The sequence below is a fragment of the Phocoena phocoena genome, chromosome 1 (genome assembly GCF_963924675.1).
Source record: "Phocoena phocoena chromosome 1, mPhoPho1.1, whole genome shotgun sequence".
Lineage (NCBI taxonomy): Eukaryota > Metazoa > Chordata > Mammalia > Artiodactyla > Phocoenidae > Phocoena > Phocoena phocoena.
This window is the reverse complement of record NC_089219.1, coordinates 186,156,272-186,183,025: the sequence shown is the minus strand read 5'-3', so window position 1 is coordinate 186,183,025 and position 26,754 is coordinate 186,156,272. Positions and strand designations below refer to the sequence as shown.

General features: G+C 59.1%; 1 protein-coding gene across 1 annotated transcript in view; it reads right to left on the bottom strand.

Annotated features, from left to right (window-relative positions):
* The window catches only part of LGR6 (leucine rich repeat containing G protein-coupled receptor 6), a 95,523-nt gene that overhangs the window by 49,627 nt on the left and 19,142 nt on the right, over positions 1 to 26,754 (bottom strand). The window contains exons 2-4 of the mRNA XM_065879769.1: positions 21,049 to 21,120; positions 18,212 to 18,283; positions 14,745 to 14,816 (exon numbers count right to left, since the gene is read on the bottom strand). Of these exons, the coding sequence (XP_065735841.1) occupies positions 14,745 to 14,816; positions 18,212 to 18,283; positions 21,049 to 21,120 (216 nt within the window). The remainder of the gene's footprint in view (positions 1 to 14,744; positions 14,817 to 18,211; positions 18,284 to 21,048; positions 21,121 to 26,754) is intronic.

Genomic DNA, 26,754 nt, shown 5'->3' with positions numbered 1-26,754 from the left:
AGAAATTAAAGAATATCTAAATAAATGGAAAGACATATTCATGGACTGTTAAAATGGCAACCCTCCCCAAACTGATCTATAGATTCAACACAACCGCTATCAAATTCCCAGTGTCCCCCCCTTTTTTTTTTTTGCAGAAATTGCCAAGCAAATCCTAAAAATCCATATGGAAATGCAAGGGAGACAGAATAGTTAAAACAATCATGAAACAGAAAAACAAAGTTGGATGACTCACACTTTCTGATTTCAAAACTTACTACAATACTACAGTCATCAACACTGGACGGTGTAGGGACGTCCCTGGTGGCGCAGTGGTTAAGACTCCGAGCTCCAGGGGCCCGGGTTCAATCCCTGGTCAGGGAACTAGATCTCACATGCATGCCGGAACCAAGGAGCACGACTGCCGCTACTAAGACCCGGTGTAACCAAAAAATAAATTAATTAATTAATTAATTTTAAAAAAAAAAAGAAAAAGACTGGATGGTCTATAAGGATAGACGTATAGGTCAACTGAATAGAACTGAGAATCCAGAAATACATTCATACATTTATGGAAAATTGATTACAAACAAGGATGCTAAGACAATTCAATGGGTGAAAGAACAGTCTTTTCAAAAAACAGCCTTTGGGGTGATGAAATGGTTTGTTGAACTCTCCGTCTGCATGCAAAAGAATGAAATTGGACCTCTATCTCACACCTTATACAAAAATGGACTCAAAACAGATCAAAGGCCCAAAACTATAAAACTCTTAGAGGAAAACGTCGCTATAAATCTTCCTGACCTTGGATTAGGCAATAGTTTCTTCAACAAAACGACAAAAGAACGAAGAAAAAAAAAAGAAAGAAAACACAGATAAATTGGACTTCATCAAAATTAAAAATTTTTGTTCTTTAAAGGACACTATCAAGAAAATGAAAAGACAAGACTCAGAATGGGAGAAGATATTTGCACATCATACATCCGGTAAGGGACTTGTATCTGGAATATTTGAAGAACTGTTACAAATCAACAACAGAAAAAGACAATCCAGTTTTAAAATAGGCAAAGGATCAGAACGGAGGTTTCTCCAAACAAGATGAACAAATGGCCAATAAGCACATGAGAAGATGCTCAACACCATCAGTCACTAGCATGTGTAAATCAAAAGCCCAACGAGACACCACTTCACACCCACGAGGAAACTATAATTACAAAGACAGTAAGTACCAAGTGTGGACACGGACATAGAGACATTGCTGGCGGGAAGGTGGGATGCCGCAGCCACCCTGCAAGATAGTTTGGCAGGTCTTCAAACACCTGTCCATCGAGTTACCATGGGACCCAGCAATTTCACTCCCGGTCATACACCCGAGAGAACTGAAAACACATCCACACAAATGTTCCCAGCAGCGTTATTCACAATAACCAAAAAGTGAAAACAACCTAACATCTACCAACTGGTAACAGGTAAACAGATCGTGGTCTATCCACACAATGGAATATTATTCAGCCATCAAAAGGAAGGAAGTACGGATAGATCCGCGAACACACACCTGGGTGAATCTTGACAACATGCTAAGTGAAAGAAGCCAGACACAAAAAGCTACGTTTTGTATGATTCCATTTATAGGAAATGTCCGGAACAGGCAAATGCAGAGAGGGAGAAAGCAGATTAGAGGTCTCAGGCGCTGGGGTGTGGGGAGCGGAGATGGGGAGTGACAGCTCAGGGGATGGGTTCCTTTTGGGGCGATGAGAATGTGCTGGAATTGGAGAGTGCTAATGGCCACACAAGTTTGTAAACATGCTAAAAACACTCAACCATCTACCTTTAAAGGGTAAATCTTACGCTGTGAATTACATCTCAAATTTTAAAAGTACTTAAAGCTAAAACAATTACCCCGGTGCTAGGTTACGACAGTCTCGAAGGAGCAGTAAACCAGGCCCCAACACAGTTTGTAAAGATTTAACACATCATGAAGGAAGCGTGTGCTTGCGAGGGTATGTGGTTTCAGAGAGCGATGCAGACATGTTAACAGGCATCGTGTCTGGGAGGTAGAATTGTGGGTGATTTCTATTTTCTTTTTATTTTCTGTATTTTCTAAATTCTCTACAATGAGTCAGAACAGAAACAAACATGTTTTTTAAAAACAAACTGTGTCAGTGTATAATTAAGTCCCAGGCTCTGTTGCGCTCAGCTGGGGATGGCGCCTGTGTGGGGCGGGGCTCGGGGAGGGGAGGATTGGGGGGAAGCAGGAGAAGCCTCATTCTCTGCGGCCACTGCTGGGGTCCAGGCTCTGCCCTGCACGGCCTCCTCCAGGCTGCCAGCCAGGCCTGCACCAAGGCTGCCTCCTCCAGGTCCAGCGCTGCCCCCAGCCCCCCAGTTCACAGCCGCTTCTCTGCCCAGCTTGCTCCCCTCCCGGCAGGGCTGCCCTTTTCTCTCTGCTGCTCACCTTTCATTCTACCTTCGAAGCCCAGCTCGGGCGCTTTTCCTTGTGGGGCTCTGCTGCTCCTCCAGCCAGGAGGGACTCTGGCATCGTGAAGGTCCTGCTCATCTCAGAAGCCGGCTGCCAGGCCCCCGAGAGCAGCAACTCTGGGACACAGTGTATCCTAACGGCCACAGTTAGACCCAGAGGCCGGGGGTTCTCTAAAGCCCTAAAAGCTTTGGGCATTGATTTCGAGGCGTTTTATGTTCGATGACAGTGTGTCCTTTGAGCCCTTGCTCTTGGCTCCAGGTAGATTCACGGCTACGCTGCCAGCCCAGCGATGCCCCTTTTGACTTTGGACCAAACCAAAGGCCGTGTTGTCTGGAAACTATGACAAGATTGATGCAGAAAAGCTCCCGGTTCCCATTTTACGAAGACCTTAGTTTGGACCAACTGGAGATTACCGTGGCCGCGGAGGATGAATTTGGGTTTGCAAGTCCTGACACGGATGTGGAAAAGTTAACATGTCCACAAGAAGTTGCAGGTCACACTGCAGATCAGAAAGACGTACACAAACAAAGTATCAGACCTCTTCACTGAGAGAGGACAGATGGTCCTGGGAGCGTCTGGACACGAGAACACATTGGTATTTAAATTCCCCAGGTGTTTTTCCCTTTAAAAGTAAAGCTATGAAAAACGAGAGACAAAAAGAGAAGAAACTAGCCATCAAACTCCTCACCTATGCAGAAGACTAGAAGGACCTGTGCTTCAGATGAGCTCAGATTCAAACCCCAGCTTGTACGCTCGTGGCTGCACGGACCTGCTGTGACCATGTCCTAACCTCCCCCTGACGGTCACTCGCTGAAGCTGGTGTCTGACTGGCCTGGTGCGCGTGCCGACCGCCATGGAGGGAAAGCGGTGAGGGCCTCACGCTCGCTCCGCACAGGGGCGACCAGCCCCTCAGGAGGACCCCAGCAAAGCCTGATGGGGGTGAAGGCCCACTGCTCCAGCCCCCACGGTCCCAGGGTCCCTCACGTGGAGTCCACCGGCCCCCTGGGTCAGTCTAATAATAAGCCTCATCACAGCAACGCCCTGCGCGTGCACTTGGGACCCTCCCGGCAGAACACGGAGCATCTCAGGAGGCTTCAGAGCAGTCACTTTATCATCCCCAGTTCGCAGCTTACAGAACCACGGCTCGGGATGTGCAGACAACTTTCACCTAGACAGAGGTGGAACTGGCTTCCAAAGCCAAGCAGCAGCAATTTCAGAGAAAGACCCCGGAATCACACACACCCCTCGCAGCTGAAAGGAAACGGAGCCTGCGGGAGCCCCCAGCCCAGCCCAGCCTGAGTCCGCAGGCCGCCCACCCGGGGTCAGCAGATATGTGAGGCCTGGCCGAGGGGGACGTGAGCGGGCGCTGGCCATGCCCCCCGAGCCTCACTTCCCTTCTCCCTCTGACTCCCAGACTCCAAGTGGCTGGGGCAGTCAGATCCAGGACACCTGTGAGGTCTCACCAGGGAGAGATGGGCCAAGAAGGGTCCTGTCTGCCTGGGTTGGCATGAACCAACCTTTCTCAGAACTCTCCACACTTGCCACAAGGTCACCACTTAGCATCCCATCCCCACCACATGCCGCCCTGACCCTGCTCTGAAACAGATCTGTAGGTAATACCTAAAGGGTATTTACTATGTCTGTACCCACACCCTGCCCTCCCCACCGATCTGAATTCTGATTATGTTCTCCTCCAGCCCCGGCAGTCAGTAGCAGCTGGCAGGCTCCAGGTCGGCACCAGCAAAGACAAGAGAGCTCTGCCTGGATCCTTCCTGCTCTGCTCTGCTTGGGCCAGGGCCTCCCCTCCTGCCGTCCTGGTTGTGAGAACTGAGGATGCCTGGTTCTGGTACTCAGGGTACTCAGCAGGCTCAGAGTCAGATGGAATCAGTCTAGGAGGACTTCCTGGAGGAGGTGTGTTGCATTGATTCAAGCAGTAGAGAGGCAAATCCTGGCAGAAAGGAAGAGGAAAAGCATCCTAGCCTGAGAACAGCTCCAGCCAAGGCTTGGAGGTAGGCGAGGACAGGTTTGGGGAGCTAGGGACACGATGGGATAAGTGACCTGGCTGGAGTGGGTAGAGAGCAGGTATAGGCACACCGACGTGAAAGCAGGTGTAACTCATAGCAAGACTTGTCCTGCTGGCCCTGAGGTCTCTGATCAGAGGAGCAATATTATGAAAGTGGTGCTATCCAATGACTTGGGGGAGCCTTGGGCCCACCCTCACCTGGCCCCTCCGACCCATTCAGCCCCAGCAAGCAGCAGGACTAAGAACTGGGGAGACAGCTGGCTTCCAGCACCGCCACCCCCAGCCCCCAGGCATGCTCTCCCCCTCCGTTTCCCCTACTCCAGATGTTTGGAGGGAGGGTTTTACTGCAGGCCCAGGTTAGTAGATGTGTAGCTGAGGGGCCGGTTAACAGGACGAGAGAAGCACGCTGGGCCTGGGGCTGGGGCCGAGGCAGCTGCGGGGGCCCAGAAGGCCTGGGGGCTCCCTGAGGAGGCCTGCAGCCCCAGCTGAGGAGCACGAAGGAAGGGGACTGGGAGAGGGGGTCCAGCCGCCTGGCTCCCGGCTGAGAGGCATCGCATCCAGACTCTTCATCCCCACCCCCGCCCCACCCTGAGCTCCGGAAATTATGACCCTCCTGGCCCAGCTGCTTCATAGAGTAAGGCCCACGTTGCCCACAGGGGCAGGGACCATCCCTAAGTGACAGGTAATCCTAAATAATGTTATTCTTGGCTTTGGAAGGCATTGCATGGCTTTTTTTAAAAAAAAAAAAAACAAGTTTATTTCCCACCTCTGTTTTATCTGGGCAGATCCAGGCGCTAACGTGCAGACCCTGACAGCACACGGCCAGGGCCCGTGGCAGCGTCCACGCCAGCCCGCGACCGTGCTCTGCTGGCTCCAGCCCGAGGCTGCTGTCATTCCCTGACTCCCTTCCAAGCTCGGCCTGCCCTCCACCTCCCCCGACAGGGCCAGTGGAGGGCAGGAAGGCCCCCAGGACACCCTCCTTCCTCGAATTCCTGGGTGTTCTGAGGAAGCTTCCAGAGGAAGGCGGGAGCAGCAAGTGTTGGCAGAAAGACGGTCCACTTAAGAAGCAGACACACCTGAGTCTAAATTCCAGCTCCTGTGCTTACCCCTGTTCATCGCTGGCCGGGCTGCCTCGCCTCTCTGCCCCGTTCTTACCCCTGTCCATCGCTGGCCGGGCTGCCCCACCTCTCTGCCCCGTTCTTACCCCTGTCCATCGCTGGCCGGGCTGCCCCGCCTCTCTGCCCCGTTCTTACCCCTGTCCATCGCTGGCCGGGCTGCCTCGCCTCTCTGCCCCGTTCTGCATTCATTTGTTTATACGTTTATAAGCAAAGATGCCTGAGCGCCTGCATGGGCCAGGCACGGTACCAGCGGCGGGGAGTCCTGAGTAAAAGGAGGGACAGTGTCCACCCTCATGAAACTCAGAGGGAATGGAGAAAGGAAGTAAGAGGATGACAGCAGGCGAGCGGGACGCTCTGGCAGTGCGGGGTGGCGGGGCCCTGCGGAGTGAACGTCGGGGCAGAAAAGGCTTCCTGCGGGCAGCACGGCCCCCCCGAAGCCTGGGCAGGGGAGCAGGACACACTTGTTCAGTGGGTCTGCCAGCGGTGGCAGGTGGCAGCTCAGCAAGGAGCTTTGTCCTCAGGGTGTCGGGAGCCACGGCGATTTTAAGCGGGGTGTGTGTGTGTGTGTGTGTGTGTGTGTGTGTGTGACACGATCAGGTTTGTGTTTTAAGGTCCGTCGGACGCAGAGTGGGGAAGATCGGGATGAGTCCAGCACGAAGTGGGGGACCAGCTGGGAGGCTGCTGCACCCCGGGCAGGGGCGATGGCGGGCAGTGATGAGAGGGTCAGGGTGGCCGCCAACTCGTGGATCAGGAAAGTAAGTGACGACACAGAGGCTGGGGCTGGAACGCCCTCAGGACGGGCGTCGAGGGTGTTCAGCTCGAGGCCGGCTTGGCCACCCACGCGAGACTCCACCGGCAGCCCACGCAGCAGCCCAGGCTGCAGGCGCGGGCTCGAGAGGGACGAGGAAAGAGTCTCCAGGATTCTGACATCGATAGGGTGGCACGGGCTGGGGGCCTGCAGAGAAGACTGAGGAGAGGCCTGTCAGGTAGAGGGAGCTGAGACCCCGTGAGACCAGGGCTGGGCAGAGCCTGCTGGGCTTAGGGAAGGTCTGGACCTTGGTGAGAACCACTGCGAGGGACCGGGAGACGCAGAGGCCAGCCTGGAGATGACAAACGGAACAACGTGTGCACTGTGAAGGGGGAGCGGTGGCTGGAGAGGCCTTGGAGCAGAGCGTCCGAGATGGCACCAGAGCCCAGGGCCCTGCAGCCCGCAGAGGCACTGGGTGGTACCGTCCCCTGGAGATGCTCAGAGCAAGCCCCTTCCCGCTTCCCCTCCCTCTGCTCCCGCCCTGTCTCTGCCTCTCCTCCTGGTCTCGGCCCAAACTGCGGTGCCTCGGCTCCGAGGAGCGGGATGAGCCAGGGTCACCTCCAGCCCCAGACAGGTGCTGCGTTCCGGCGCGGGGCATCAGGGTGGGGCGCCCTGAAGCAGTCTCCGGAGGGTGGGCACAGGAGGAGCCAGGAGCCAGACCTGCCCTTTCTCTCGGGGAGACGCGGCTCTGTGAGGGGCTGTCCTCTCCAGGGCTGCCAGGGCCCCTCGAGACTCACCCAGCTGCAGACAGCGCGGCGCCCCCGCCCTCCCCACCACCCAGACCCCTCCCGACCAGGCCAGGTCCCGCCGGAGCGGACGGTTTTATTTCGGGGCAGGCGGGGGGAGGAGTTGGCTCCAAGTCCAAACACGTGTTGCGGCCGGTGAGGGGGGCCGCCACTTTGGCCAGAGTCCCGGGGGGGCCACATTCCAGAACCACTGATCTTAGAGCCATCTGGCCAGAGAGGTCACAGAGGCTCGTAAAATGATGGTCCCCTTTCAGAAAGGAGTGAAAAAGCATCTACAGGCCTGCCCCCATCTCGCTGGTGACGCCGAAAGAGTCCCCACCCCTGCCTGGACCCAGTGACCCGCCGCCTCCCCCTGGTACTCTGAGGCCCTGCGCCTGGGCGGGCAGCCTCCACCCTGCGGCCTCTGCGGTGGCCCAAGCAGGAGCCCAGGCACCTGTGGCCTTTTCCGGCTGGTGTGCAGACTCCCACACACCGGCGAGCGGCTGGACACCACCTGGGCGCCAAAGGCCAGAAACAGGTGGACGATTACTCACAGACTCTCAAAAGAGATCGCCCCTTCCCAGCCCCTGACCAGTCTTCTCTCCCCGGACGGACGGACAGACGGACGGCTGCGTGGCCGGGGAGTGGGGGCAGGGGAGCCCCCAGTGGTAGGCTGGTGGCCGGCACACAGATGCTGTCCCCACCTCTTCCTGGCTGGGATCTGGCCACCCCTCACCTCCCTCTGGGCTCTAAGGCTTCAGCGGGATGGAATTCTGAAACGAGGTGGTGAGCTCCCAGCAAACTGTTTACCAGTTCTGTGATCAACTCCCTGAACCTTCATTCCTCATCTGTAAAATGGGGACCATGGGACATCCCACAGAGATGTGTCACCAGCAATGAGTGAGGGGACATCTACTGAGCATTAGCCTAGATCCCGGTACCACAGCGGGCGTTCAACAAGCCAGAACCACAAGTGTGATTCTCATTACACACACTGGGCTTCACCACGTCCATCAGCTCTGCTTCACTTGTCTACACTGACTTTACATCACATTCACCTGCCCTGACTTTTCTGTCTCAGAAGCTTAAGTCCATGGTGTGTGGGTGGGGATGGGGGTCTAGGTGTGTGATAGTCCCACGTCGAAGCACGAGCTGCTGAAAGGCAGGGCCCTTGTTTTACTCTTGAGCTCAGGCATTTCAGGCTTGAATAAGCAAGTGAACGGATGGACGGAAGGATGGATGGATGGGTGGACGGATGCATGGATGGATGGATGGATGGACGGATGCATGGATGGATGGGTGGACGGATGCATGGATGGATGGATGGATGGACGGATGCATGGATGGACGGAAGGATGGACGGAAGGATGGATGGATGGGTGGATGGATGCATGGATGGATGGATGGATGGTAGGTGGACAGATGCATGGATGGTTGGTTGGATGGATGGATGGTTGGATGGATGGATGGATGATGGATGGATGGGTGGATGCAGGGAGGGAGGAAGGGAAGATGGATGTATGTATGGATGCATGTATGGATGGATGGACGGACAGGTGGACACCAGGGGTTGGATCTCCTCTGCCCTCCACACGTACCCAGAACCCAGGCCATATCTCCACACTGGCATCAGCTGCTCAGGAAGAGGCACTAACGCAGGAGGGAGGAACCTTGCCTCTGTCATCTCCCCATGGCGGGGGGGGGGTCACCCCACTTCTTGGCTCTGCCCGGGGCCCATGTGCACCTAATCTCAGTCTGAGTGGCCAGCTCCCGCCCCCGCCCTGGGTGCCCCTGCCTCTCCCAGGTCTCTCAGGCCTAGGCCTCTAGGTGCTCCACGGGGCTGAGGAGACCCACAAGGGCTGAGGACCACGCTGCTCCTTGGTGGCCCAGCTTGGGCCAACTCTCTCCCAGACCAGCATTTATGGCTGAAAGAACGCTCACAGGATCCCAGGGCCCAGCCCACGCGGACACTCTCCTAGTTCCCCGGGAGCCAAATTACCCGTGTTGAGACCTTCGTCACACGCAGGGGGCTGCCCGCGTGCCCGCCCACCCACCCACCTCGAAGCAGCCTCTGACCCAGACGCATGTAGTAATCAACTCCCGGAACCTTGGGGAGATCCAAATACAGTAGCATATAATCATGGGGCCCGAAATAGCCGTGCCAGGGAGGCCATGTGCCACCTCGTGGTCCCTGGGGACCCCTCGGTGGGCCCCACAGCACGGCCGGGCTTTGGGCTTTCTCTGGCCAGCAGGCAAGTTGGGCGGCGCTGACCATATCCACTGGATCACCTGAGAGCTCGGGGCACCTCGGGGGCTTGTCCATGGCAGACCGGGCATCGCCAGGGTCAGAGCCACCCAGACCTCCAGGCCCGTGTCCCACCTCCCGCTGGTGCCGGTCCGTGCTGGGTAGACGCCGCCCCCTGCCCGGCTGACTCATGGACCGCCACCCTGGCTAAGCCTCTGGTCTCCTTCTGACTCAACGCCCAGCTATCACCCTGCCACTCTCCACGGGACCCTCACCGGCCCTCTGTGCCCCTCACACCCCTGGCTGGGCTGGGTGGTGCCTCCCAAGAAGGTGCGTTGTCATCCTAACTCCCAGAACTTGTGCATGGAAGAACTGCATTTGGAAAAGAGTCTTTGCAGGTGAGACCCCTAAGTTAGGGATCTCAAGGTGAGATCACCTGGATTATTGGGGTGGCCCTAAACCCAGTGACAAGTGTCCTGTGAGAGGCACAAGCAGAGAGGGGCCTCGTGAGGACGGGCGATGTGGCCACGAGGAACACTGGCAGCTGACAGCCACGGGAGGAGGCTCTGAGGAGGACCCGCCCTGCTGACACCTTCGTCTTGGCCTGCGGCCTCCAGACTGTGCAAGCGTCCGAGTCTGCTATTTGAAGCCGCCCAGGGGGGCTGGGGGGTCCTTTTCGTCCATAACTGGCTCTTACTCTTCTACGGGCATCAGAATCCAGCGGGGTGGGGGGCTCGTGGAAACGCGATTGCGGGCCGCACCTTCAGAGGTTCTGATTCAGCTGGTGCGGGTGGGGCCTGGGAGGCTACGTCTGACAGGTTCCCAGGAGACGCTGGCGCCGGCGCCCAGGGCCCCCGCCCGGAGAACCACTGCTTGACACGGTCCCTCCAGGTGGTGTGAGCCGTTCTCTGCCTGGGCCCCTGCCCCGAAGACACCGTCCTTGTCCCCGTGAAGCCCTCCTCCTTCCCCCGGCGCTCAGAGGTCTGAGAAAACGCTTCCCCGAGGGACGCCCTCCCATGCACAGCCGGCTCCGCCTCTACCCCAGTGGGAAGCTGCAGCCAGCCTCCCCCAAGCGCTGTCAGTCAGTGGGCTGTAGTGCACAGGCTGCTCCTCGCATGGCTGGGCCGGAAGCGCTGTTTTTGGCGACAGAGTACTAAAGCTCTTCACGAGTCAATGGCTATCAGGCACAAGCAGCCTCACGGCCTCTCCTGAGGAGCGTCTGGGGGTCTGATCAGCACCAGGGGTCTCTAGGGATCCACGGCGATACCAGAGTGTCAGCAGCCTGGGCTCCCCTGGCAACCAACACCGTCCACGTGTCATGGACCGAACATCTGTGTCCCCTGAAATCCACATGTTGAAGACCTCACCCTCTTCCATACGATGGAATTAGGAGGTGAGGCATTTGGGAGGGATCAGAGCCCTCACGGGTCAGGAGAACGCTTCTGCCCATCTCTGCTCCCCCAACGCGAGGGCACCGTCTGCAGCTCGGAAGAGGCCCTCGCTCACCAGAGCTCCACCACGGGCCCCGATCGCAGCCTGCCAGCCTCCAGCTGCTAGAAATAAACAACTCCTGAGCCACCCACCTATGGCACTCTGTTACATCGGCCCAACCGGCCCCACCCAACCCCGGAATCCCAGGGTGCAGACAGATGCAGGCCGAACCAGCGTCCGTGGGCATTCTCCAGCGGGGCGTACGCTCCAAGGCCAGCCCTGGGAGGAGATGCGCTGGAGACACATGGTCCCAGAGCCCCCGATGGCCCAGTGCCCTCAGCATGGCCCTGGGGGGTGGCTGAGTGTCACGGTGTGCGCGTGGACCCTGGGCCAGGCTGCCTGAGCTTTGACCCCGGCTCTGCTACGTACTGTCTGTGTCCCTTCCACCAAGTCCCTGCACCAGCTGTGCCTCAGTTTCCTCATCTGTGGCATGGGGTGACGAGGTTAGCGGTCTAACCATCCCACAGAGCCCCAAGGTGAAGTGAGGTGTGAGTACCAGCGGCTCACACACGGAAGGGGCCGTAAGTGCTGGTCATCATTGGTCTGGGGGACAGCTGTGCCTCAGAGAAGGGTCAGAGATACGGAACAAGGGGGATCTGCTCAGAAGCCCCCCAGGAAGACCCGCGATCCCTGTCCTCTAAGAGCCTGTGCGCTGGGTGGCATGGCTGGGCCACTTTCCTCCTTGCCCCACAGGCAGGAGGTTCCCAGGAGACGGGCGTGTTTGCAGAGGGACCACCCACTGCGCCAGCCCCCAGAGACCAAGCGTGCAGCCGTCACAGGTGATTCGGGCACGGGCACCCCTCCCCCTCCCTCCCCCAGCACAGGCCCCGGTGTGTCTCGGACGGGGCTGCGCTGCTTCTGACGGGGGTCTCGGGCTAGAGCCCGCACCGCCCTGGACTCGTTTCCCCAGCTCGGCAGAGAGCGGCGGTGTCGTGAGGCTGCCCTTGTGGTGACGTGCTCCTCCCAGCGTGTCCAGGATGGGACTGTTTTCTGTTTTCTCCCCTAATTTAATCCTGCCACTGGGCCTTTCTGATTCCTCTCAGGCCCCACCCGGACCAGGCCTGAGGTCTTTCTGGGCTGTTTCTCTGCTCTTCCGTGGACTCCCCTGCCACCCCCGGCCCTGCCTCACCCCCACCCAGTTTCTCTTTTCCCCCAGGCTCCTGTGGCTGCCGTGGTTTCTCTTGGCCGTGGCTCTAGCCTGGCATGACACATCTGGCACAGCCACCCTCGCCCTCCCACACCGGTCGGGGAGGAAGCAAGTGTATGCAGGGGCCGGGGGGGTGATGGGGGGCCAAAGAGCCTGGATGCCACATCGGGCTGCGTGCCCGGGCCCATCCTCTTACCGCTCCTCCCACCCAAACCCGCTTCCTGTCCCGTGCACCACGGGACAGAACCTCCATGGACATTCCAGGAATGTCCGTGGGAGTGTGCCCAGGGGAGGCGAGGAACAGCCTTCCCTGGGGACCTGAGTCCCGGGGGCTTGGCTGCTGTGGACCTGCCGCCCCAGGTGCCAGCTCTGACTGCGGGAGGCCCTGAGCCGGTCGGAGCCTCTGTTCCCCCATCTGATGACAGAGACGGCCACTGTCACAGGGGCGTGTGAGGATGGAACCGGATCACGTGGGTGTGACGCCGCACGTGGCACCGGCACGCAGGGCGCTTGACGGAAGCCATTCCCCCCTCTCCGCTCAGCCCGGCAGTCTGGGCCTGCTACTCCTGACCCCTCCTGGATGGAGGGGCCTGAGTCAGGTGGACAGCCTGTCACTTTGAGGTAACACCCACCAAAGAGAAGCTTCAGGTAGGGCGACGCCCCCCTTCTCCCCAGCACACACACAGGCACACGCACTCTGATGTCCTGCAAGCAGAGTGACCTGCGCTCCAACTTATCCCAGATGCCCGGTCACCCCACCGGCAGGTACCGCAAACCCAACATGTCCCAAGGGGCCTCGGCGTCCCCCTTGCCCTGTGCCCTCCCTGGCGCCTCCCCTGGGGTTCACGACTCACTCGTTCAACACGTTCTCACTAAGTCCCCACCGCGGGCCAGGCTGTAGCTGACCGGCCTCTCTGTCCACCCAGGTGTCCAGGCCAGAGAGCTGGCGGTCAATACGACTCTTCCTCTCTCTGGGCGCCCGCGTCCGGTCAACACCACCATCCCCAGGAGTGATGGTGGTAGTAGTAGCTCCTTTCTGTCCTATCGAGGGACACAGACCCTTTCACCACCTCCCTTTTACTGAAAAAGGCGAAGCACACAGGCCAGGCCGCTGCAGGCCTTACAGGGAGTGAATGAAGGAGCTGAGATTTGAACCCAGGCGTTCTGAGCCCAGAGCCCTGACAACCGGGCTTCTTGATATTCCCAGAGCCAGTCCGCTGTTCCTTTAGCCACTGCCCCCACCTTTCCTCCGGCCCCGTCACGTTCCCTTGGCGTAGGAGCCCGGCACCAGCTCCCCGTCTCCGGGCTGTCCTCCTTGACTGCTGCCAGGGTGATCTGCGGTGGTGCAAACTCCAGCTGAAGGTCCTGTTGATGGCTCCCCAGGGCCCTGAGCATGAAGCCGGGATCCTGGGCAAGGTCCTCCTCATCTCTCGTGGATTCCGGATCTCGTTCGCTCCTGCCCTTCCACCAGCCCCCAGCCCCCACACAGCCAGCCAAGCTCGCCCCCGTGCACACTCTCCACGGCCCGCTCAGTTCCTTCTTCTCTCCCAGTCTCTGCACGTGCTGTTCCCTCTGTCTGGAGTGTCCTTTCCTGCCCCTTCACCCGGTTGACACTTACTAATCCTTCAAGGGGCAAAAAACTCGGCTTTTGCCTCCGCAGCAAAGCTTCAAAAACACGTGTGAAATGAACAGGCGGGCAAAAAGCTAAATGAACTACGTGACAGCTGTATCCCGCACGGCACAGCTGCCCCAGGTCCTCCCCACATTCGCTGCGTACTTGCTCTTCGTGAAACCCCCTGAGGTGTCGGGGGGCGGGGGGGTAACCGCCCCCCATGGGGAGGCGGGCAGCTGGGCACAGAGACGATCAGAGACCAGCGGTTCAGACCAGAGCCAGCCGGCCCGCCGCCAGTGGTGTCTTCACAGGACTGCAAGAGGCAACGCCCTCTCGGCGGCCTCAGACCCAGGGGGCCCTGGGCCTGTGTCCCCATCCCCACCCTGACCCCCCGGGCAGCAGGGGGCACGGCCACGGAGGGAGCTGGCTGTCTAGTCTCCCGGCCGCAGGGCCTCCATGTCTCAGAAAGTGCAGGAAGTGCCTGTGTGGCCCAAGCGTGTAAAAGACAAGACCCTCAGAGTCCCCAAGCACGCAGAAGACGCAAGTCACAGGGAAAACATGAACGTCTAAGTAAGTGTGAAGACGTCCATTGGAAGTCTTTTCCCCCATGGAAACCTCTTTGATGCTCTGGATGACATCCCTTCTGGATGCCCCTAGTGGACAGGACAGGAACTGCAGCGTTCCATGGAGGGCTGGACGGGTCATGGGGGCCCGTGAGTCTGGGATGCGGGGAGACGTCTGTCTGAGTTTGAACGCTCCCCCGCTACCAAAGCCCCAGGGTCAGAGCAGGTGAGCTCCTTCCTGACGAGACAGACCCTTCCTGACGCTTCTTTAGGGCAGCAGCCTCCAATGCCCACCCAGACTTCACGGCAGAAGGCCAGACATCCCAGGACGGCGGGCGGCCCCAGGGGCCCCACCCAGGGAGGTCCCATCCCCACAGTCCTCCACAGGATCTGGGTGCCTTCCCGCCGCGAGATACACACGCGCTCGTACACATGACATATGACGATGACAGCCCCCTGAAGAAACAAAAGCCAGGAGCACACTGTCGGGACGTGGGTGGGGGGGTGCAGGGAGGAAGGGGTGCCCAGGCCCGCCCCCAGCCCCACCTCCGACTCACAGAGACTGCAGGCTCCTCAGTTCCCACAGCGCCTCGGCAGGGATCCCTCCCAGCAGGTTGTTCTGCAGCATCCTGTGAGGGGAAGAGGCGGCTTGAAGGACGCCCACCCGCCCGCCTGCCTGCCGCCATGCCGGAGCCCAGCCTCAGAGCCCAGAGTCCTGTCCCACCCCTCCCTGGCTGGAGGTCCAGGGCGCTGTGCACGGGGCTGAGACAGTGCCCCAGAGGGACTTCGGGGAAAAGGCCGGGGAGCGGAACGCGGGATCCTCTGGCCGTCTGCTCTGGAAGGACGTGGGCAAATGCACGATTTCCTCCGCAGGCCTCAGTTTCTCCGTCTGCAGCCGAGAGGCTGGGTTTTCTTCGGGGAAGGGGAGGATGCGCAGGGCCCAGGCAAGTCTGTCCTTGTGGTGTGTGTGTCTATAGAGACAACTTGAGGCACCCAGATCGGAGTGTCAGCACCATCTGGTGACACCATCACACATGACCCCACAAAAGCAGGGACATGCCAGCCGGGGGCACGATCCGCTAGGGAGGCTGCCCTCCTGGACCCGCGGGGCAGTGAGTCAGAGCGAGAAAGGGAGAAACTGGGGTCTGGGGCCTCCAGTGGCACTGCTGACCCCAGCCAACCCTGGCCACCAGAGCTGTGCTCAGAAAATTGTGAGGAGGCCACTCCAGGGCCTCGGGGAGTCCCTGAAGCCTCAGGGCCCTGGGCAAGGGTCCTGCTCGCCCGGCCCTAAGGGAGGACCTGGGTGGCCGCTGCCACTGGAACGTCCTTCCCTGTTGGCCTCTGGAGGGGGGGGGGGCACGTGGGGCGGGCCCCGCGGGGGGTCAGGGAAGAGCGGGGGGCAGGAAAGAAGGAAGTTGTCCCACCCTGACCCGCACACCCGTCGGGCCCTCCTGGGCCACGTATAGCCCCAGGAACAGCACCTATTACAGGATAGGCTGCTCTGGAACTGGGAGGGACCTCCAGGGAGACCTACTGTGTGCCAGGCATAACGTCCACCCTCCCTCTAGGTATTACCCCATACAGGAGCTCCGGCCACATCTGCCCCTCACCTGCCCCGACGGGCACAGGGCAGGTGCCCTCAGAGGTCCAGGCATCTCTCTACATACCTGGGTCAGAAAGAACTGTGGCTTCCCTGAGGACAGCTCTGGTTGGGGGGGGTGGGGGCAGTGTGTCTGGGCTCTCAGCTTCAGGACTCTGCAGGACAGGGATCCCCACCTACAGTCGCAGGAAAAGGCACGGGGCAGGGGCTGACCCGCTTGACCCAAGCCTGGCCAGAGGCTTGGAGAACCAGCACAGGAAGGCAGGGACCCTAGGAGTAAGACTTCCAGGTCAGGTGTGGGGCTGGGCGGGAGGGACAGGGAGGGGTTCTGCCACAGCCGCTCGGAGAGGATCAGAGAGGGAACCCCCTTTTTTGGTCCTTTGCCTCCAGAAGGGCAAGGGGGAGGCAGAGTGCCCTGCAGGGACAGCCGGGCCTCACCCACCAGAAGAAGATGAAGTTCAGATAGGGGCCCCTGGAGCAGCTAAAGTGACCGCCTCCCAGCACAGAAAGAGGTTATCGTGCTGACGGCGGGCTTTACTGCTCTATTTTTCTCGCAGGTCTGAAAACAAGTAGGGAAGGCACTGCAGAAGAGAAACCGTGGCGGACGCCAGGAGGTACTTCTTGCCCAGATGCAAGTGGCATCCCTGCTGTGAAGACGCTGAGTAGGCGGGCACCATCCCCCCAAGACCACCCACCCATCCCTGAAGCAGAGAAGTGGACACGAAGGCTTTGGGGAACTGGGGTGTCCTCAGGGGGGCAGTTTGGGGTCAGTGGCGGTGGGAATGGACTGCCTGGCTGCCCTCCTCTCCAGCCGCAGCCTCTCCTGCCGCCCGACCCCCTAGTCCGCATGGTGTCCAGGGGGCGGGGCTGCGGCTTCCGGGAGGCTTTGATTAATTGCCTGACGCAGGCGAAGAAGAAAGAGGCTCGACCCGAAGCTGGTGGCTTAGGAACGGGACGCGAGTCTCACATCTTCTGAAGGCCCAGCAGATAGATCCCCCGCTCACCAATCCGGCTGCAGGTCTGGGCCTGCCGCTGGGCAAGGACACGCCACCATGCAGGCCACCTGGGCTACGTCTGGCTCCGGGGGCCTCCCCACCCCTGGGGAAGCGATGCTGGTGGGAGCGGGACAGACAGACCGAGAGAAGAGGCAGGAAGGACTGAGGGCCGGCAGGATGGAAGAGCAGGGTCTTCAGCAGAGCGGAAGGAAGGAGGGACAGGGAACAGAAGCAGAGCGCCCACGGGCAGAGAGGGAGTAGGGAGTAGGGCAGCATGAGAGGCCAGAGCCCTGGAGCCAGAGCCCCGGAGTCAGACAACGTGGAGAAAGGAGAACACTTGGAGGTGGTCTGGGGGCTGCTGACAGGCTGGAAGCCTGAAGCTCACAGGCCAAGCGGGCAGGGCCACCGCCAGCCCATTGACAACTTGGAGCAAATTAGAAAGATATTCTTTTCTAGATGGAAGTAGCCCCAAGGCTGGCACAGGGCTAGATTTCAGCCCCTTCTCACCGCTCAGGTGATGGTCTTGTGCAGTGAACAACCCACTCAACTCTACAAAGAAGACCTGCCGGTCAAGTTGGGGCTGAGGGGGCAGGAGAGCGTGGGAGCGGCTCACCACTTTGGGGGAATTTCAGATGCTCCAGGATCAGCCCCCAGGCTCCTCCTCTTCTTCCCAAGCCAGTCCCTGTGGTGACGAGCCCTCCCGAGGAGCCTCTCGGATCCACCCTCAGACCCCCCGCATCCCCTTCTCCCACCTCCTTTCACCCACACTCATCACAAGAGCAGGAGTGGGGCCCAGGGAGGACAGTTGCAGTTGGGACAAGGTGAGCTGTGGACTGGGGTTGGGGAGAGGGTGCCATAGCGTCCCCTTTTGTCCAATGGGCTGTGGGCTCAATGGAAGAGAATAACACAAGGTCCTTTTCAATTCTCACTTTCCTTTTGCTTCAGGGACAGAGACACCTAGGAACTGGAGGACGGGACACGTTTGCAGAGAGAACGGGACTCAGTGCTATAGCCAGAGACCAAGGCTGGGGCTCGAGAGGAAGGGGGTCCAGAGGAAACCAGCGGAGATTCCTCCTCTTCAGAAACTGTCCTACCCACCCGGCCTGAGAGTTCCGGGGGGGCACGTGGGTCTGAATCTGACCTCGACCCTCAAAGACCTGTGCTAACGGGCACTATTCACGTTACAGAAAGGAGAGGAGGTCACTTCCCTACATTGTGGCCTAAGCATCAGGTGCTGTTATACGTTTGTTTACAAATCACAAAGTTTGTTACAGACAGGGCAAAAGCAAAGCTATGGAAATAATTAAAATGAAAAGTGAAGATAAGGAAATGATCAGGCCAGTGGCAAACCAAGACACAGGTTAGGAAACTTCCATCTGCCCAGAGTTCTCCAGGCTGCATCTCCATGTAAAGTGGGACTTAGACTTACAGGATTTTCAGGCTGTAGAGACCAGAGAACGCCTGTCCCGGGATGTGCGAGAGGCGGTTTCCGGAGAGACGCCTGCAAGTCAGAGAGAAGGGCCGGTGGGTGATGCTGGCAGGGAGCCAGGCAGGGTGGTGGCCCTGGGTCAGCATCCTAGGACGTGGGAGGGAGGCTGCTGGTGTAACTGCACTGCCAACGGCACCATGACCCTGCAGGGGGCCCACTAGGACCCCCAGCCTTCAGAGGAGGAAACTGAGGCTCGGGTCACAGAGGGTGCCTGGTGTCTCCCTGGACCCGATTACCACTAGGCCCACGTCTACCACGTCCATCCACAGCACTGACCTGCTTACCCACCATCCCCCTGCGTTGTCTCCCGTCACCAGTGGAGTTAGATCAGACGGGTGTGTCTGGGTCTCCCTGTGCCCTCAACCACACAGACAACCCCACTAGTCCAGGGGGCAGGGAACGGGGTGTCGCAATTAGTCTAACCCTGCGGTCTAATTAAGCGCTTCCACGTTTGTCATGGGTGACCCTCAACTCTGAAAGGAGCGAACAGGACGGAATACGCTGACGCTGACGGGCGTCCTCAGTGCTCAGCCTGGCGGAGCAGTCTGCTGAGGGCGGGGCAGAGTCTGCTGAGGGCGGGGCAGAGTCTGCTGAGGGCGGGGCAGAGTGCTGAGGGCGGGGCAGAGTCTGCTGAGGGCGGGGCAGAGTCTGCTGAGGGCGGGGCAGAGTCTGCTGAGGGCGGGGCAGAGTGCTGAGGGCGGGGCAGAGTCTGCTGAGGGCGGAGCAGAGTCTGCTGAGGGCGGGGCAGAGTCTGCTGAGGGCGGGGCAGAGTCTGCTGAGGGCGGGGCAGAGTCTGCTGAGGGCGGAGCAGTCTGCTGAGGGCGGAGCAGAGTCTGCTGAGGGCGGGGCAGAGTCTGCTGAGGGCGGAGCAGTCTGCTGAGGGCGGGGCAGAGTCTGCTGAGGGCGGAGCAGAGTCTGCTGAGGGCGGGGCAGAGTCTGCTGAGGGCGGGGCAGAGTCTGCTGAGGGCGGAGCAGAGTCTGCTGAGGGCGGGGCAGAGTCTGCTGAGGGCGGAGCAGAGTCTGCTGAGGGCGGGGCAGAGTCTGCTGAGGGCGGAGCAGAGTCTGCTGAGGGCGGGGCAGAGTCTGCTGAGGGCGGGGCAGAGTCTGCTGAGGGCGGAGCAGAGTCTGCTGAGGGCGGGGCAGAGTCTGCTGAGGGCGGGGCAGAGGCTCTCAGGCATCGCTGGGCACATCAGTTCTCACTGAGAGGCCTGCCAACTGCCGATATGGAAATCGTGCTGACACAGCTCAGAAGTTATTTTTAAAAAATATATCTCTACTAGGGGACTTGCCTGGCGGTCAGGTGATTAGTACTCTGCGCTTCCACTGCAGGGGGCGCAGGTTCAATCCCTGGTCGGGGAACTAAGATCCCTCATGCAGCGTGGTATGGCCAATAAACACACACACACACACACTGAGTCTTGTTATTTGACATTTGTTGTTTTAAAAAACAACACATGGAAAGGCATCATGACCTTTGGGGTTACTAGCTTGGGTTCCTTAGGTGGGCCCAGCCCCTCGGGGAGTGGGGCGTGGAGGACCGGCAGCCCCAGGGCTCAGGCTGTGCCCGTGTCGCCAGCCCGGCTCCTAGGCCTTTGTCCTGCTTTTCATTCCCACCAAGCTGGGCCCCGCCACCTCGACGGCCTCTCTGCTGCCTCTCACTCTGTCCCTTCCTTTGCAAACAGCCTTCAAATTCCTCCTTTGAAGGCGTCCCCACCCACCCTGCCCACTCGCTGACGTGGCGAGCCCGGGTGCCCACACGAGGCACCCTCTCGTCTGCTCTGGGCAGACCGAGTGCACCCTTGGGGGGCCGTGCCTAGGGCCAGGGTGAGGAGGGCTGTGCAGGAGGAGTGGGTCAGGGCCAGGAGCCCCCAGTCTGAGAGTTTAAGCAAAGCCGGTAGAGCCCCAGGATCAGTGGTGATGCCCAGACAAGAACCAGCAGGCTGGGGGTTGGGTGAGGAGCGGGGCAGGGCTGGGAGCAGGTGTCCTGGCTGCCTGCAGGGGACAGCGGGCACTCTGGCCAAGGAGATGACTCTCTCACGTGAGGCGCTAGAGCATGAGGCCAGCCTGCAGGGCTCCAGGCCATGGGGAGGGATCAACCAGGGAGGACTTCCTGAAGGAAGTGGGCCTTGTGTTGGCCCTGACAGAGTGGAGAGAGAGACGGTGGGCCTGCCGGGCTGGAGGGGGAATCTGCTCAGATGCAGGAGGGCTCTAGGGACGGGCAGGGGGACGGGCCTCCTTGGAGCAAAGCTGGCCGGGTGGGCTTGGGCCAGGTGAGGGAGGGTCCTCGAAGAAGCTCCTTTGGATTGTGGGGAGCCAGAGAAGGCTGTGGAGCTGGTAAGAGGCACCCTGAGATGGGCAGAGTGTGTCAGAGAGGAGGTAGGTGATCTGTCCTTAGGGGCTGCGGCCGCCCCAGGGGAGGGGACATCAGGGCCGCAGCAGCAGCAGGGATAGGTACGGGGGACCTTCAGAGGAAGAACCACCATGACCTGGGGAGCGGCCGGCGGCCGGACACAGGGGGCAAGGGCAGGTCAAGGACGACCCCAGGGAGAGAAGCAGCATTGACAGAAAGCCGGTCGGCTTCAGGGAGGGAGAGGCTGGATGTCCGAGTTCCTCTGTCCCCACCGCCCCCCTCGGGCCCACACCTGGGCAGGTGGGGCTGACCCCGCTCAGAACAGCTCCCCGAGGCCATTTCCGCTGGCTCCACCCGTCCCCCTGGTGACCCCCGGTTCCCTGTGTCAGAGGTCACAGTGCCCGCCTCCAGCCCCCCATCTACTCACAGCTCCTCCAGGAAGCGCAGGTTGAGGAAGAGGCCAGGCCGGAGCTCCGTGAGGTTGTTCATGCTCAGGTCTCTGCGGGAGAGAAGGCAGCGGGCAGGCTGTGAGCTGCGTCCTCCCCGGGCCGTGCTCACTGTGGCTCCCCCTGCACCTCCCTCCTCCCCCCTCCCTCCACTGGACGGGCTGTGATGAGGGCCACAGAGGACACCGACCCCATCGGGGACAGGCCAGAGAAAACTTCAGAGGATGTCAGAGCAGGACAGGGCCAGTCAACACGCAGGATCCCTCATGGACGTTTTACCCGAGACCACCGCCATCCCGTGGGCTCCTGGAATCAGCCCCAGACTCACCAGGGGGTTGCCTTTTACTCAGTCCCTGAGCCCGCAGGATTCCACAGCCCTCTGAGGCCTGCAGTCTCTCTCCTGTTGTCTCTCCCCGAACCCCACCAGGCTCCTTCTACTTTTCTCCAACCAGAGGGCCTGGCCCCTGGTACATCCCTGAGGATGCCTGATTCCTGAGGAGTCCCACCTTAGCCCAGTCTCGCCTTCCCACATTATCTGAGAGACCCTGAGGGTGGTTTCTGTGTCACTGCCCTCCAAGATACCCTGCACACAAAGGAATCACAATACTGCGATTGTGTAACAGCCGGCGTTTCCTGGAGGCCCACTTTGTGTCAGGCACAGGCTAACCTTTATCCAAATACAGTAAGTCCCCTACATACGAACCTTCAAAGATGCGAACGTGCGTTTGCGTGTCCAGTCACGTAAGTTAGTTCCTGCGTCTGGCGTACATTGTCACGTGCGTGCATCCTCTACAAATGGTTGTGTTTTTGTGTACTTTGCAGTACTGTGTAGAGTGCAGTAGTAGAGTACCTTTATTTCAAGCCCAGGATGTCTGAAAGCAAGCGCAAAAGCAGCGGTGATGTAGCTGGTACCGCTAAGAAGCGCCAAGCGATAATGATGGAAACAAAAGTGAAAGTAACTGAGAGGGTGGAGCAAGGCAAAAAGATGTTAGACTTCGCTCATTCTAATACCATGAATCGTTCGATCATTGGCACGAATCTAAAGAACGAGGACAAGATCATGGAACATGGGAAGTCTGCCATGCCGACGATGTTGACAAAATATCGAAGAAGCGTGGAAAAGTGATGGAGGAGATGGAGAAACTTCTCAGTGTGCGGATGCAGGATCAACATGAGCGCTGAGTCCCAGCTCAATGCTGATTCAAGAGAAGGCTAAAAGCCTTTATGAAGACCTGAAGAAGAAACACGGCAAAGAATCAGAGGGCACGTCTCTTAATGCCAGCCACGGCTGGTTTCATCGGTTCAAGGCTAGAGCCAACCTTCACAACGCAGAAGTAAGTGGAGAGGGAGCAAGGGCAGAGAGGGTGGCTGTCCGGGAACTTCCGGAAACACTTTGAGAAATTATTGATGATGCTGTGTATTTACCCAACCAGGTTTTTAATGTGGATGAGACGCAACTGCCCTGGAAGAGGATGCCGGACCGAAGCTACATCAGTAAGGAGGAAAAGTTGATGCCGGGCTGTAAAGCAGAAAAGGACAGGCTAACTGTTGTTTGGCGGCCATGCTTCCGGTGAACTGAAGCTGAAGCCTCTCTTAGTTTATCATCCAGAGAACCCGAGAACCCTTAAACACACAGCCAAGGGCTCTCTTCCTGTTGCGTGGAAGCGTAACCCCAAATCCTGTATACACAGGCCACGTTCCAGGACTGGTTTACCACCACTTTATCCCAGAGGTAGAGAAATATTGCTTGGAGGAGGACATTCCAGCAAAACATTCTCTTACTGCTCGACAGTGCTCTGGGCCACCCCCCATCCATGGATGACTTTCATCCCCACGTCAAAGCAGTGCATCTGTCACCGGATACTACGTTGCTCATCCAACCTATGGACCAGGGAGTTAGAGCGACTTGCAAGAAATATTATTTATGTCACACTTTTCGTCAGGCCCTAAAGGTAACTGACAAATCAGGAACAACCTAGGGACGGCTTTGGAAGGACTATAACATCTACAAGACCATAAAAACACTGACTCTGCATGGTGTGAGGGAATGGCGGTCACCACGAATGGGGTTTGGAAGAACCCTTGCCCACAGTTTGTTCATGATTTTTGTGGATGTGAGAAGGTAGATCAGAAGTCCGAAGAGGTCTTCAACAACGTAGTGACCCTCAGCGAGAAGCTGGAGCTAGACCTGCGAAAGGACTTCACTGAACTCCTTGCTGTGCAACACGAGGAGCTCACTAATGAGGACCTGATGGAATCGGAGGCCCAGAGAAAGGACGAAGAGGGACAGGAGGAAGAAGAAGCAACTGAGGAACTGGAGGGATTCAGGACGCAGGAAACGGCAGGGGATTTTCTTTATTTGAGGAGGCGCTGTTAGTTTATGAGGCACAGGACCCGAACCTAGAATGGTACCCAAAGGTGGCAGCAGCCATTCAGGATGCAACCCAGTGCTACCGTGTCATCTGTGATGAGAAGAAAAGAGCTACTACCCAGACATCACTGGATCGTTTTTTCAAGAGGGTGGAAAGAATTGAATCCAGCAAGGAACCTGTGCCATCAACATCAGGCCTGGGTGAAATGGCAGCTTGCCTCCGTCTCCTGTTGCTGGCGATCCTTCAGCTCTACCGTCTCCCACCTCCTCTCCCTCCTCCAGTCAGTAACTCTTCCTGCCTGTCACTCGATGCCAGGCCCTGGATACCAGCTGTTGTCCTGTAATATTGTCCTTTTCAAGGTACTGGACTGTAAGATTAAAAATGTCTTCTTTATTTTTTGTGTCTGGTTCTTATGTGTTGTTTGTGTGTAAAGTGTTATAAACCTACTACAGTACAGTACTCTATAACCAGTGTGTAAGTCGGGTACCTAGGCTAGCTTTGTTGGACTTACAGACAAATAAGATTTACAGACGCGCTCTCGGAACTGAACTCGTTCGTGTGGAGGGGACTTACTCTAATCCCATTTAATTCTCACAACAACCCCAAGGTGGATTCCAACGTTACCTCCACTTTACACTCAAGAAAGCAAAGAGGAAAATGCTGAACATTTCTAATTTGAATAAGATTAAATCTATTTTCAAGGGGGAAAAAAAAAAAGAAAGAAAGAAAGCAAAGAGGAAAAGAGCGCTGAGGCCAACTCTCTCCTTGGTTTACCTGCCAGACATCGGGCTCTTTCTTAATCACTATGACCCTTGGTTTCTTCATCCATAAAAATGGTTGAACACCACCAAACTCCCAGGGTCCTCGTAAGGATTAAATGAGCCAGGGCTTACGGACTGCCTAACAGTGCACACACATCAGTCCTGTCCCTCGGTGACCTGTGGGCAAGCGTCCCAGGCCAGCGGGCCTGGAGCAGGCGGAAGGCGTGACCTTAGCCTGCTGGTCCTGCCCTGCCCCAGCATTTTCCTCCCAGTCTGCGCCGGGGAGCAGTGACGCTCGGGTTGCACGTGTGCGTCTCATACACTTGGGATCCCTCCTGTCTCAGACTCCTAACAGCTGCTTCTCACCTCCGCCGACTCCCCCCAGCCTGAGGGCACAGGGTGGACCCAGACCGGCCCACCGTGTGGCCGGGCACCACCCGCGGGCCTTCCTGCAGCTCCCTCCTCCCCAGGGGTGCACGTTCCCTGCAAACCCCAGGGTCTCCATTTTCCACAAGAAACGCGCGTGACGTGTGTGCTGGAGATAGGGTGGGGGTCAGGGGTTCGGGGCCCAGCTCCAACCTGTGAAAAGGCTGTTTAGGCTCCGGTGTTTTACCTCCAGTGAAGCCTGGCCTCTGGACGCTACATGCTCTGAGGAAGGAAGCCATCGTGGGCAGGTAGAGCCGAGGAACCGGCAGGCTCCCGTCCGGCTCCACGTGAGGACCGAGGGGCCGTCCCGGGCCGGGCCGTCCCCGGCCTGCCCGTCCAGAAGGAGGGCCGGGCAAGCTGTGGCTGCTTGGCTAGCGGCCGCAGAGCCGCAAGCACGCTGGACGGTGGCGGGAGGGGACGGTGAGGCCACGGGAGCTCAGGCCGCAGACCCTCCTGCCTGGCCCCGGGCCCGGGCACGATCAGCCCAGCAGGAAGGCGTGAGGATGCACAAAAGCAGGTACCTCTGAACACGTACCCCGAGCATCTCTGGACGTGTCTCCACAGGCGCTCGCGGGCATGTGACTCAGACCCCATCACTCAGCCGTCGCCCCGGGGGCTGCACCTCAGAGGCTCTGATGTGGCTCCATGCCCCCCCCGCCCCACCCCCGACGAGCAGCCTTGGGGAGGAGGGGGCCTGCACCCCGCCCGCCCGCATCCTTCCCGGGACAGCGCCCAGCCCAGCTGCAGGGCTCCGTGAGGGGCAGGAGGGGGGTCCGTCGGCACTGCAGGAAAGGGCTGGGGCTGGCACCAAGGAAAGGGGGGCGGAGGGAGACGCAGCGGCGGCTCCAGGCCCGGCCTCCGGCCTTGGGGACCAGGGGGCCAGCACGCGGGCCTCAAGAGGAACCTGCCCTCGGGAGCTCTGACCCGGGAGTCCGGTGAAGGTGGCGGTCCTGGGAGAGGTCACCCCGGGCGCCCAGCCGTCCTCGCCCGGACCAAGGCAGGGAGAGGGGCGCGGGCCGTGCGAACGTGTAAGCACTGCGAGTGTCAGGACTCGTGAGGCCCTGCAGCGCCTGTCTAGTGAGGCACCGGACATGCGTGTCGCGGGAGGGCACGTGTGTGTTTGTACACGTGCAAGTTTGGGTTGTATTCATGAAAATCACAAGCATTCTCCAAGTATCCACATGTTATCAAGACAGAATCTCTCTGGGAGAAACTCACCCGGCTCGCGCCCGCGGGTGGAACTCTTTTCGGCTGTGACCTTGGGCGAGCGAGGCTCCGTCCCTGGCCGGGAGGGCGCGGGCCGCTCGGGGGGCTGTGTGGGGCCCGGCTCGTGGGTGAGCTGGACACCGAAGCCTGGCCTCAAACGCTGCCCCACCGCTGCCGCCCTGTGAGCGCTGCCAACGCACGCACACGCGCGCGCACGCACGCACACGGACGCGCGCACGCACGCACACGCACACAAGTGCTCTCCGGGACGGGCTTTGTGGGTGCCTGACCTACACAGTTACACAGAGAGGCCCACTCGGAAGGGAGCGCTTGCTTTAAGTCTGAACACTTCTGGACGCGAGGCACCATGTTTCGTGGTGGGCACTGCCCGCTGCATCTCTCAACTCAACTGCAGGGGCGAGAGGCTGGGTTGCAGCCCCACCCCGAGGCGTCTTCCCAGCAGCCCTTGGGGCACGCAGAAGGGCTCTGTGTGCTGGGCTGGACACAGCCATGGGCAGGGAGACAGAGAGGATCGATGAGCGAGGCTGGCAGCCCGAGCACGGGAAGCGTTCTCAGAGCTCGACCTTGTGTAGCAAGTGGACCACCAAGGAAGCCGGAAGAGGCGGCGTCGCCGGGGAGACCAGGAAGATGCTGGGGAACTGAGGGGCAGAGAGCAGCAGGACCCAAACCTGGACGGGGTGGGGGGTAGTAGGAGACCCGCCCCCAGGGCCATCTGGCTGACACCCAAGGGCCCTGGGGGATTTGTTCTGTTTGCATTTTTCCTATAAGCGGGAGAGACAGCAGAAGGCAAAGCCCCTGGGCCCTGCTGGGTAGGCCTGGGGAGACTGTCCCCACCGGTTGGAAGAGACCCCAGGAAGCAGGGCCCATCTCTGCAGCCAAGTAAAGAGCGGCCAGAGTGACC